The 13,601-nt window shown below is 42.4% G+C and overlaps 1 protein-coding gene across 8 annotated transcripts in view; it reads left to right on the top strand.

The window, feature by feature from the left end:
- The window catches only part of Bcas3 (BCAS3 microtubule associated cell migration factor), a 480,559-nt gene that overhangs the window by 144,436 nt on the left and 322,522 nt on the right, over positions 1-13,601 (top strand). For all 8 annotated transcript variants that reach the window (XM_050119602.1, XM_050119598.1, XM_050119604.1 and 5 more), the window contains exons 14-15: positions 630-763; positions 12,015-12,279. In XM_050119602.1, the coding sequence (XP_049975559.1) occupies positions 630-763; positions 12,015-12,279 (399 nt within the window). The remainder of the gene's footprint in view (positions 1-629; positions 764-12,014; positions 12,280-13,601) is intronic.

The following is a 13,601-nucleotide window of genomic DNA, read 5'->3' as shown; positions in this document are numbered from 1 at the left end:
CATTCCATGAGGATCCTAGGAATTTGATCAGTGTATGTTGGAACTTGATGGGGTGGGTAAGTAAGCTCCGTGGTGGCACCCCGTTTCACGTCAGTTGTTCCTTTTTTAAATTGTGTGTCTGAGTGCATGCGTCCATGCTTATGGAAGACAGGAAGACAACATCGGCTACTGTACTTGGGGATATTGTCCACCTCCTTTGAGACAGGGTCTCTTGTTGGCCTGAAGCTCATCACTTAGGCTAGACCGACCAGTTCCAGGGATTCTCTGTTTCCATGTCTTCAGTGCTGTACCACCAGACCAGGCAATTTTACTTGAGTTCCAGGGATTCAGGCAAAACAGCCTTCTTCCCAACCCTCATACATGTTCTGACAATCGCTGTGAACACTGTACGTTCTGTATGTAAGCTTTTTTCCTCTGCTCACATAAAGACATCCTATTCCTTAGTGGTTGCACTCTGTTGGTATTGGTGTGACGTTCATAGAAACAACGTGCTTTATTTTAAGTCTTTTATTTCATAACCTTATTTCCTTTTCTTTTTTCATAATACTTAATATTACGTGTTGTTCTGTAAGTATCTTAACCACATACATAATCATTGTTATTTTTATCCTTTGCTTTTTATCTTCCAGGAATGCTTTTAGTCACAACAGACACTCTTGGCCATGACTTTCATGTCTTCCAAATTCTGACTCATCCCTGGTCATCATCCCAAAGTGCTGTCCATCATCTCTATACTCTTCACAGGGGAGAGACCGAAGCCAAAGTAAGTTGTGTATTCTTCCTGAAGTGATTTCTCCGTGTAATATGGCATTCAAGATAATTGGAGAGTCATATCAATTTGGAGATTAGTATTTATGAGAAAACAATATTCTCTGTTCTAGAGTGAGTTCTAATAAAATACCTCATTTTGTCCTAATACATACCTAAGAAAGTACCCACCTTGTTAAGAATGTTGGTGAGTACTAGAGAAATGGCTTAGGAGTTGAGGTCATTTGCTGTTCTTCCAGAGGATCCAGGATCAGATCCTAGAACATGCATCAGGTAGCTCACACCTCTTGCATCATCAGGAAGCTCACACCTCCTGCATCATCAGGCAGCTCACACCTCCTGCATCATCAGGAAGCCCACACCTCCTGCATCATCAGGCAGCTCACACTTCCTGCATCATCAGGCAGCTCTCATCCTGCTGCATCAGGCCTCCTTCAGCCACAACCCCAGAAAATCTAGGAGAACCATTGTTCTCTTCAAGTTTCTATGGGCATTTGTACACATGTGATATTCACACACATACATACTAATAAATAGCAAAATTATCTTTCTTTTAAAAAGTATTGACTGGGCTGGAGTGATGACTCAGTGGTTAAGAGCACTGACTGTTCTTCCAGAGGTCCTGAGTTCAATTCCCAGCAACCACATGGTGGCTTACAATCGTCTTTAATGGCATCTAATGGCCTCTTCTGGCCTACAGGCATACATGCAGACAGAGCACTCATAATTAAAAAGTATACACAAATCACTTTTTTTTTTTAAAAAAAAAGAAAAGCCTAGATTTAAAAAGAAAAGCATTGACAATTGAGTAGACATTTTGTCCTTCTTGCATTTTAACACTCTTTGTTGCTACAAATGAAACCCTGCTTTCAGTTGGTCTCTATTTCGAGGACCTTCTGCTAGCCTTTGTTTTGTTTTGTTTATGTCAGTTGACCATACTGTAAATAGGAAGTTTTTTTGCTTGGTTTCCCTCCCTCCCTCCCTCCTTTTTCTAGACAGGTTTTATTTGTTTGTTTGATTATTTTAAGCTTTGGAACCTGTCCTGGAACTTGCTCTGTAAGTTCAGGCTGGCCTCAAACTCACAGAGATCTGCCTACCTCTGCCTCCCAAGTGCTGGGATTAAAGGCGTGTGCCATCACCACCTGGCCATTTTGTTTGTTTGTTTGTTTGTTTGTTTAAATATATTTTGAGACAGGGTCTCTTGTTGCCCAGGGTGGTTTTGAGTTCACCTGGTCCTCTTACTTCCATCTCCTTAGCGTTTGGATTACAGTTGTCTACCAGCCTTAACATTTATGCATACGGCTATGCAAGCGTGAATTTTCACAATACTTTCCTTTATAGGATTTATTGGTTATTTTATTATGTGCTAGATATGGAGCCTTGCATCTATTTAGTTTTCATCGTTGTCGTCATCATCATGGTCTTCATTTGTTCTTTTTCTCCTTCTTCCTCCCTTCTCCCTTCTTCCTTGTTGTCCCCTTTTCCTCCACTCAGCATTCTATTCTAACATCACAGTGCACACAGTGTCTATTTTATTTTTCTTACTAGCCTAAAATCAGCATTGGTGATTTGTTTTCACAGAGCTCGTGGCTCTGCTCCTCCCAGCACACCACCACACATTGCTACATTGCGGCATTTCTAATTGGATTTGTTACTAGATATGGTAACAGTATCTGTGTTCTCACGCTGGAGAGGTGAAGGCAAAAGGAACCAGCTGGGGTTACATAATGATGTTTGAGACAGCTTGTGAGACTCTGTATGTGGAATTTGGGAGACACAACTAAGCTTATTTTTTTATTATGGCAAACTATTTTAACTTTATAGTACTTGTCTGTCTCAGTAAATAGGATGATTTATTTTTAAAATATGTTGTACCTTATTGACTCTTGTTTATTTTAGGTTCTTCACAAAGCCAGACACATTTTTCTTAGGTTTTTAATTAATTTTTTATTTTGAACTGGCCCATTGGGCAAACTCAGGACCTCTTTGCCTGGCCAGCACTCTGCCTCAGAACTGCAGCCCAGTCCAGCCGTGGAAGACAGCATGGCCCGGAACCCATAGTGAACACATATTCACTCAAACGAGAACATTTTCTTGCATAGCCATAAGAAGCCCTTAAAATACCAAGTAAAAAACTCTGCTCTTGTCCCTGTCAACCCCCAGCTTACTGTCATTAGTTGTTCCAACAACTGGAACAAGGCTTTACCCTGGGAAAAGGAATGGCCATGTTTTTAGTCTAGTTCTTTCTGGAACAGCTCATTATTTTTTGGCTGTTTATGATTTAAGCACATTAAATGCTGCATCCCATTTTTTCTCTAGAATCTTCCTCAGTTGTCATAGAGGTGTTGGCGTTCTCATTTTATTCTGTGAGGTAGAGTGTAGCTTTCATTGGTAACTTGGGTTGTGCTTTTGAGGTAAGCTCACCACATTCTTTGGAAGCCTCCTTCCTCCTGCCCTTGCCTGATGGAAATACAAAGATGGAGCTTTGCTAATAATTTGATCAGGATACCAGTATATCTTTATGGTTTTCTTTATTCTTCAAAAGGCATGTATTTGTTCAATAATTATTTTGGCATTCAGAGTGGTCCAGATTTGGCAAGCTGGCACCCATTAACATGGCCTCAGATAGAGCTCAGAAATGTCTTGAAATATCTCGATCACGTTTTGAGCATTCTTTGATGTAGAACTGACTGCTTTTTGCCCGGCCTTTGCGTTGTGTTTTATGCAGCAGTATTATGTTAGATAGTTTTCTTATGTGCAGATTTCATCTCTCTAAACACAGTTCATTTCCTTATTCTCTTTTAAAAATGTATTTGTCTTATAGGCATCCCCAAGCCTCAGCAAAACCATTAAGAGTTTGAATGTTTTGAGCACTTGGCCCCTGTTTGATGCCTGGTTTTTATCAGTGCTATTTGTTTTTAGCTTACCTGGAAGTTCAGTGAGGAATAGCAGTCTTGTGTAAGGTTCCTTGTGGCACTGAACCGCAGGACAGTGCCAGCATGGTTTTGTGGTAAAGGTTCTGTGTTGCCAACTGTATACCCATTTGTCAGGCAGGCAAATGGAATAGAACTGTCTGCAACAATGTTGCTCCAGTACCTACATTTCTAAAAGCAAGCATAAAGATAGAAGGACTCAAGTTGGTAACCATAAAATTAATCATTATAAGGTCCTGCCGAAAATTGTTTTGAACTGATAAAATTTAATACCAATCATGAAATCTGTTTGGCACATGATTTATCTGGACATCTTTGAATACTTGAAAAATCATATTATTCTGAATTCTTCCAAGAACTCCAAGGGCACTTTAATCAGGCAAGGGAAGAAAATAAAGTCTATGGATCTAATTACGTTGAATTAAGTTGTTTTGTGGTCTGTGACTGGGGATATCCTCTGCATCTGACAGTAATTTTCCTCCTGAAGCACACATGCCGTGAGAAGAATGTCCTTGCTCCAGCAGCAGTATGAACCTCACTGCTAGATCCCTCGCTGATAGACTCCAGTGTGGCTACTCAAGCTGTCTGCACAGATCCCTTGTTATCAGACTCTGCCGTGCCTCACGGTGCCCACTGCCTTCCTTTCCGTAGTCCATTGGATAAATAGCAATTTCATTTTTGAAACATGTAAATATTAATGTTTCCACAGACTTGCAAAGTAGTATAATGAATCCCTTTTTTAGTTCTGAAGTGGAAATGAATCTAATTATTTATATTGTTATAATATATATTTATTTATATTTAAGTTAAGACTATCATTTGGGATAAAAATTAATTTTTAGTGTCTATATATTCCAAATACTGTGTACTTATGCTTATACTGATACAGACATGCCCTTTTTTCTGTGATTTGTGGAACACATGGTTGGTTATGCCATTTTCTTCAACCTAGCCCTCAAAACTCAATTTTATTAAGATACAGCTCACAAACTATCGAAGTGTGGAGTTCCCAGGGCCTCTTATATTCTCAGAGGTCTAGACCGTCGCCTGTGCTTGGCTTCCGTGCCTTCCTTGTCTCTGAAAACACATTTGTCAGAGCCATCTTTTTGCTTTCCTGCTTCTCCACCTTCTGGTGTACTTGAATGAGATAAACAGGTTACTTTCCTTAAACCTCAGGTTGATTATCTAGAAAAGTAGGGGTCTTTTCTTATTTCCTTAGGTCTTACTGAGGACAGGGAGGAGGAACTCCCATTGTGCTTGATGTCTCCCTGAGTTAGCGAGATAGTTTCAGCTCTGGAAGACTGAGGTCATAGATTCTGAGGACTGAGAACAAGAAGGAAGGAAAACGGTAGAGGTCAGCGAGGACCAGGACCTTTGAGAATGTGGAAGGAGCGTCCATCAGTGGGGAAGGAAAAAGCTGTATTCAAGGAAGACAGGATTGGTCTTTGCAAAAAAATACAAATTACTCTTTTAAAAATGCACATAGTAAATTGTTTTAACAACATTGAAAGGTAAAGGTTAATTCATAAAAATTAAGTCTAGTGACATAGGTCTTGAATTCCATTGACCTAGGAGGGCAAAACAGGAAGGTCCTAAGATCAAGGCCATCCTAGGCAAATTATTCAGTCTCTGCCTTAAAATCTACTAGAAAGCATTGCTGAGCGTAAAGAAAGGCCTGGCTATGTAAAGTTCAACTGCTTTCTCTTCCTGGAGGATAGTTAGCTTTGCAATGTCAATTTCTCCCAAGTTTGTTTGTAACTTCTATCAAAATGTTAGTGAGATTCTTCTCCTGTAGCATTTATCAGCTAGTTTTAAGACTTTATATACTTTACAATGTAGAAATGTTTGTCATCTACCCGATAGCAAGATTTACTGAATTTATGTGAATCAAGTGCCGTATAGTGCCTGACTAAAATCTCAGCACTCAGGAGGGAGAGGCAGGAGGATTACTGCAGGTTCAAGGCCTGCCTGGTCTTTATAGTGAATTCTGGGTTCACCGGTGGTACACAATGAGACCCTGTCTCAGTACAAAACAAAACCTTCTAGCCAAAGAATTAGTGATTGTTGAGTTATAGGCTTTACACACAGGTGCTCGTTGACTAAGTCAACTCTCTCAGAGGAATGATGGGCAAGTGTGGACCAATAACCATAAAGCGTTTTAAATGATACTGAAGAAACTAATGTTCCTTAGGTTTGGCACAGATTTTTAAAAATAAGACACTAATAGCAAAATCCATTAAAGTATGCAATTTATAAACTTTGGCCCATCAAAGTGAAACATTTCGCCCTTTGAAAGAAACCATTAAGAGAGAGAGAGAGAGAGAGAGAGAGAGAGAGAGAGAGAGAGAGAGAGAGAGAAAGAAGCTGTCTTGGATCCACAACTCAATTTAAGAAGAATCGGCTAGTCTAGTTGACCAGTGTAGTGGTTACTTTGTGTGTAGCCCTGACAAAAGCAGCCTGAGGAAGGGAGGCTTTGTTTTGGCTTCCAGCTCTGGGGTATGCAGTCCATCGTGCTGAGAAAGGTGTGGGCTCGGGAGATGGAAGCAGCCTGTCCTTGTCCACAGACAGGAAGCAGTGAGTAATGAGTGCTTGTGCTCAACTAACATTCTTCACCAAATCATTGCGCGTGTGTCTGTGTGTTTTCTTGGACAATCAGAGTGAGTTTTCTCCTTCAATTTGTGTTTCTCCATCAGGGTTGTGCTTTGACCTGCTGACCCTCAGTCCTTGAAACCATTTTGATGTTTGTGAGGTGACTACAAGCTCTAGATCCCCTTGCCCTCACCTCTGGTGTTTTTTGATTACAAGATGTTTGCTACCTGTTCATACCTTGCAAATTGCCTTTCCCAAAAATTCAAATTTGAGATATGATCAAGGTGGCACACTGCACGTTTGGGTGGAGCTCCTGGTGCCTGCCAGCATCCCTTGACTTGCAGGCGCATCTCACCAATGCTGTCTCTGTCGTCACTGTGGGTATTCCTCATCCGTGTTGTCTCCCTTCTTAATTTTGTATATAGATTCAGTTTATTGAACACAATGGGCATTTCTGCTTATAGCCTTGCTCCTAGACTCTCTCATCCACTGTGTTAATCAGGAGTATTTGTAGACAATACATAAATGAGTGGGCATGCTTAGCCCTCAGACACTGTTCATCTTTCAGAGTAAAACAGGCATGATGGGCTTCCTTTATCCTCTGTGCTGGTTGCTGTTTACATCAATCTTCCTGACTTCCTGGGGTTAAACAGCTCTCCTGACTGAGGGGACACAGCATGTTTATCTCAACAAAGCCATCCATGAGCACTGGAGAGGCGGTCAGTGCGTCAAGGGGCTCCTGAACCCAAGGCAGGGTTTTATATAGCAGGAGGATAACGTAGGATGCTGGGACCCTGCGATCACCCATTCCTCTTTGAACCTTCAATCCCATTTGGTTTTCTCCTTCAAGTTCACCAATCCGGAAGTAGAACTGGATGGTCTCTGGCCTCCTTGGGTCCTTTTTTCTAAAAAGCGAGTGTACTTGGCTGCTCTATCAGGCAGGTGGCGATGTTGCGTTGGGATAGCACATCGTGTTTCAGCAGCCTTAACCTCATTCACACACTCTTTGGAGTTGCTGTTGGTCCCGATGGAAGCCTGGTAGGTGGTTGGTTGTGAAACTGTCCTCAGTGACTGTGGTGGAGACGCCTGAAAGAAAGAAGCATTTAATCCAGTTCAATCTTCCTGGGTGTTGTGTGGCTGGCCAGTCACCCTGCTCTTTCACATACTCCTGTCTGGGTCCCCTAGAGAAACGTGGAAAAGCATGTTCCGTGTGAGCCTTAGCCCTTCTCCCAGTGACAGTGGAAATGACTTGGCAGCAGCCACTCTCGGGGTGGCAGCCGAGTCAAGCTTGTGGATTGGTGAGCACTTTGGCCTCAGATCCACTGCTCCAAGACGCTGTTCTACAACAGGAACGTACATGCGCAGCTGGATTCTCCTTCTCTTTGTAGAGTCGTGTCTCACCCTCAGTCTTGGGCGTTTCTGTCTGCACCTCCGTTCCCTCCACCAAGGATGGGTAGTTGGCCACAGGAACTTGGTATATGCTGACACATTCAGTTTCCACCAGCCTCTGTTAGATAAGTCAAATTCAGACGCATTCATTTTTGTGAATGTGTGTGCGCTAAATTTTGTGGGTTTTTTTTGTATGTGTAGTTAGTATGTACCACCAATTTCAAAATACTGATCTCGTTTCTTTGTATCACTTTTATTTGCAGTCTTCACTTCCGTAGTTTATGGGAACACTCACTTTTAAAGGGCTTTTGGGATCTTTTGTAGAACTTGTTGTGTTTAAGACAGGGTCTGCTGTAGCCCAGGCTAGCCTTGAACTCTCAATTGTCTTGTCTCTACCTCCCAAAGGCTCAGATTATGTTTTGTGCCACCACACCTGTCTTACTTTAACTTCTTCTTCTCTCCCCCATATATAGAACTGTGTAGCCTAGTTGTCCTAGAACTTACTAGGTAGGCCTGGCTTGCCTCTGCCTCTGCTGGAATTAAAGGCATGGGCCTCAGTACCCAACTCTTATTCTATACTTTTTAATTCTAGTTATATATTACATTTGTTGAATGAGCGCATACATTTGTGCATGTATGCTTGCATGTGTTTGTGTTTCTGATTGTGTTCACATGCGTGTAGGACTATCTCACAGTCCTTGTTTCTGCTTCTGATGAGAACAGATTCATTATCTTTTTCTTCAGCAGTGTAGGCATTCTTATAAGATGATCTGTCAGGCACGTTTTCGGGAATTTTTTCTCATTAGCCTGTCTCTAACTCTTTTCACAGTTAGGTCATGAAGAGAACTTAGTGACACACTGCAGATTTCTGACAGCCTGTTCTCATGTTATAGTCTGACCGAGACTGTGCCCTGTCACACAGTGTAGTAGCTTCAGAACAATCACTGTGGGGTCTCTTGACTGTTGTTTTTCTTAAACAAAAGGTCATAAGCTCTCAGATGGCTGCTCTCCTTGGCTGTATCTGATTGTTTGTGAATTTTGAAGAATTGCTGGATTTTTCTCAGTTTATAAATTTACTTAAATACAAATGTTCACGTTATTGCCATTTTTCCCGCATGGCGTTTGCTGCGCCTGTGCCGCTCACTCCCGTGTTGTTCCTTCCTCAGTCTGTTGTGGTGACTGTCACAAAAATGAAAGGCAACCCCTCCCCCCTGTCTGTCTTTCTCCCTCCCTCCCTGTCTTTCTCCCCCCCAGCCCCGAGACAGGGTTTCTCTGTGGTGCCCTGGCTGTCCTGAACTCACTCCGTAGACCAGGCTGGCCTTGAACTCAGAGACCTCTCCATCTCTGCCTCCTGAGTGCTGGGATTAAATGTGTGCGCCACCACTACCTGGTTTAAAATAACTTTTTAAAGCTGAAGTTTGAGATGGGATAATAGCATATGTTTTGAAGAGTCTGAAATGTTCTCTTCTGTATTTTAGATGCCAGAATGTAACAGCAGGACTTCAATTCTTTGTTTCACATACTTTGACTATGCTTTTGTGTGTGTGTGAGTTAAATGAAATTTTTAGGTTTGTATAAAATGTTGAATAGTCATTTATAAACACTTTAGATATTTTATGTTCCACAAATACAGGTATTTTTGGCTGCATTGAATATTGATTGGCTAAAATTGGATTCTTAAGTCAGTGTAATGTATACCATAAATTACTCATTTCCAGAAGAATTTGTGTAAATTAGAATTAACTGTAGTACCACCGCTGCATGTATTAAGGAACAAATCGATTTGCTTTCTAGAACCTCTTTGCTCACTGATAGTCCATGTTCTTTCTGTTACTGTGAGACAAATGTGAGTTTTAAATATTCAAACCTATAATTTATCGGGAAAAATGAGACTAAGTCAGTGCTGGTACATTTCCCCTTTTTATCTGAATCTGAGACAGGGTCCCACTCTGTACCTTTGGCTGGCCTGGAACTCTCAGTGTAGACCAGGCCCGTCTCAACCTAACAGAGATCCACCTGCTCCAGCCACACAGCCGCTGGGTTTTTATGAACGGAGGGGCTCGCTCGCCAGACCTTCCCTTATGTTTTATTCAAGTCTTGTTTAATTTAATGCCAGTCGTGAGCTGAGCTGAAAAGGAGCCTAGGCTTCCCTTCCATCCCTTGCCTTTCTTTGATACAAGCTATGTCTAAAAGTTAGGGGAAAGAGATCATACATTTTTTTTTGTCAAATGGTTATTGTGTTTTTATTATTTTTTTAGTCTTGTATGTTTTATGTGATATATTTTATTATGCATTAATAAATGCTTAGATGTATTCCTAGGTGATAAATAGTCATCTCTGGGTGTTTGATTTATGTGTGTCTCTAATGTAACTTCTGAAACAGTCCTGTGTTTTCACCAAGTCTTAGTTACTTTTTTCATGGTGATGAAATGCCTGACAGGAGCAGCATCAGCCAGGGTTTGTCTTGGCTGGCATTTGAGGCTGGGTGCAGTCCATCGTGTAGAAGACAAGGTTTCAAAGTGGGATGTGGTTGTGTGTGACCCCACAGGAAGCAGCTGTGAATGGAGGTGCTTCGTTCCCTCCCCTTCTGTCCGTTCACTCCAGACCCCAGACTGGTGCCTCTCACATCCCCGATAGGGCTCCTGCCTCAGTTTACCTCCCTGACGCAGCCTGAGTGCCATTCTGCACCTTCAGCACGAGCATCTCTTTGCCGTTGAGTATCAGATGAACTTTCACGTCGCCGGTCTCAGGAGCTCACGGGCAGGTCTTCCTTAAAGCTTTCTGGGAATTGCGGAGAATCATATAAACGTTAGCAGTGCTAGCTCCTGACCTGAGCGACCTCACCCCTTTATCGTAGAGTTCTGAGGCCTCTTCTGCTTTCATTTACTCCGTAATTCCTTTGAAGGTGGTTTAACAGTCCGAAGAATCAGCTATCATCTAGACCTTACTATTTTCTAGTATAAGCAGTCCCATAATGCCCTTCCTTTGTCCCTTTTTGTGGAGCCGAACTGTTCCTGCTTGGCCTGGTACAAAGTGTGCTGAGTTCCAGCAAGTGACCTTAGGTGTGAAGGACCTGTGCTCGTGGGCACATGCATCCCCTGTGCTCGTGGGCACATCCGTTCCCTGTGCTCGTGGGCACATCCATTCTTCGTTGCATTTTCATAGCATGTTTTTTCTCTCTGGGGGGTGGGACTGATTTTGTTGTTCTGAGAAAGGGTCTCACTATGTCTGTGAGACTTTGAACTTGTGACTTCCCGCTGCAGCCTCTCCGCAGTATTGGAGTCCCCGTGCCTTTGGAAATGCGGCATCTAGAGCACATTTCTGAGTATGCTTAGTCCAGTCCCTGAGTTCAGAACAGATCACAGTGACTGCAGGAAGTTCCATTAATCTTGCCACTGTGACATTGGGGGGGTCTCTAAGGAACTCTTTACTCTTTTAATTCATTTGTTGGTTTTAACATTTTGTTTTTAAGGAATCTTACTATGTAGCCCCGTGTAGTCTTAGAACCACACAGTCCTCCTGCCTCAGTTCCTGAGCGCCACCCACACCAAACTGTGTTGAAGTATCTCGTCTTGATGCCTAAGACACCCCAGCCCTGCCCTTTTGTGTTATTTGTGGAGACCGAGACAAGGACTCATATCTCCTGAAAACCATTCCACAAACACTGCTCTTCCCATTCCTGGGTGTAGTGAGATAGGTCATGAGTATTTGAGCAATGAATGAATTACTAACTTTCTACATTTTTAAAGGTACTCTACTCTGAAGTATTTTCTGTTTTATAATTAATAGAATCCACTCAGAATGAACCATATAGTCTCCCCCCCCCCCTCTCTCTCTCTGTGTGTGTGTGTGTGTGTGTAGGCAAGAAGTAGATGCCAGGTGTCTTCATTTCTCCCCCTTAACATTTAAGACGTGGAGGTCACTGATTGGGTGGACCAGCTGACTAGCACACTCCCTGGATCCATCCAGCTTGCACTTGGGTTAGACCCTTGCTCCCCCTTGTTGAACTAAGGACCTTAGCTTTTGTGGCAGGCCCTCTCCTCACAGAGCCACCCCCAGCCTGTGGAACACAGTACCTGTTTCACAGAGCTCTGTGAGTCAGCTGCAGGAGGACCACAGAGGTCCTGGATTCTTGCCTTTTCACCTGAAACAGCAGAGACTGGAACCCTCTACTCCAGGTTTTAAAAGTCAGATCCCCATATGGAGTCCTGGTCACCTGTAAAATATGTTTTAGATTTGTCATCCACTCTTACACAAATTTGTTTTTACGTTTTGACCTGTCCTTAGGTAAACCTGAGTGACCTCAGATGTTTTTGTCTCTTTCCTCCTTCTTAGGTTCAGGACATCTGTTTCAGCCATGATTGTCGCTGGGTGGTGGTCAGTACCCTCCGGGGTACTTCCCACGTTTTCCCCATCAATCCCTACGGTGGCCAGCCTTGTGTCCGCACACACATGTCACCACGAGTAGTGAATCGCATGAGCCGTTTCCAGAAAAGTGCCGGGCTGGAAGAGATTGAGCAAGAACTGACATCTAAGCAAGGCGGCCGCTGTAGTCCCGTTCCAGGCTTATCCAGCAGTCCTTCCGGCTCCCCACTGCATGGTAAACTCACTCCTCTCTCTGCTGCTGCTGGCTCTATGACATCAATTGTATTGAGTTGGGATTAGATGCAGATTTCTATAATCTGTTTGTGCTGGTTAAGTCCTAAGCACATTTAAGAAGTTCATATTTATTAAGTCAAAAGTGTGAACCAAAATGATAATGGTGATCTTTTCATGGTATTGTAACTGCTTTGCATTTCAGTATATAAAGAGTATTCAATTGGAGATTAAGTCTGCTTTCATAATCTTTGAGTATGCATTCCTTTGTGTACTGGGCTGGTACTGCAGTTCAGTAGGAAATATTGTTATTACAATGGTATTGTCTTGAGCTGTGTTCTTGTAATGCTCTCTGGGATTCATCCCAGTACGTTATAGCAGAACAGAAAGTCACCTTCCAATACCATCATTCTGATCAATAAATGGAGCATCACCAAAGTCATTTCCTGTCCACCTCTTTATGATATTAAACCACAATTCTGAACTTCATAGCATCCACCTGCATTTAAAAATACATTTACTCTAGCAATCCTTAAAGGTGTTCCATTTGAAATTCATGGACTTATATACAGCGGAGTGTTTTGTAAGATCTATTAATGCTGCGGGATGGTTTGTTTGGCTTTGTTTTTGACAGAGTCAACTTCAAACTGTATCCGAGGCATACTTTGACTCCTCAGCGCTGGGCTGCCAGCCCACACCCTTCTTCCCTTCTTGTTTTGATAGTTGTTTTATGTGGATGATGCTCATTCGTTCAGTTTTGAGGTGTTTGAGGCTAGTTGTTTTGAAACGTTGTGTTTCATCTGCTCCCCCAATCCCTTGTGCAGGCAGACATGCCACTATTTGGTTATTGTGCCCGATCATTCTGAGGTACACTTGTGTGGTTTCTGGTTGGGAGGTTACTAATTCTAATGATGCAAGGAAGTCTTTCCAATGTTTCTTCTTAAATGTGTATATTCATTTTTGAGTGGAAATTCTGAGTCTTTCCTTAAGGTGCATCTTTTATGATTTTTTTTTCATTTTTCTAAAGTCGTATGTTTGTTTCAGATGTAGTCTCAGAAATACAACCCACAGTAGTGTTTGAACTCATAATCCTTCTGCCTCAGCCTCTGGAGAGCTGTATTATAGATGTGTTATTTTCACTCAGTCCCTGACCCCGGAGTGGTCCCCTTCAGAAAGACTTAGCATGCTGGGGCTTGTTTTCTGGAGAGCTGCACAGCCTAATAATAACGACCACGTTATGATTTCAAGTTCGAGGTATTTTATATGGAGAGATTATGGCTCCTACAATCAAGAGTCCGTGATTTTGATCCATCTGCCACTCATGTA

This window comes from Alexandromys fortis, unplaced genomic scaffold, assembly GCF_014885135.2.
Source record: "Alexandromys fortis isolate MF-2015 unplaced genomic scaffold, M_Fortis_MF-2015_v1.1 scaffold_173, whole genome shotgun sequence".
Lineage (NCBI taxonomy): Eukaryota > Metazoa > Chordata > Mammalia > Rodentia > Cricetidae > Alexandromys > Alexandromys fortis.
The sequence above is the reverse complement of the archived record's forward strand: the minus strand, read 5'-3'. Positions and strand labels throughout refer to the sequence as shown.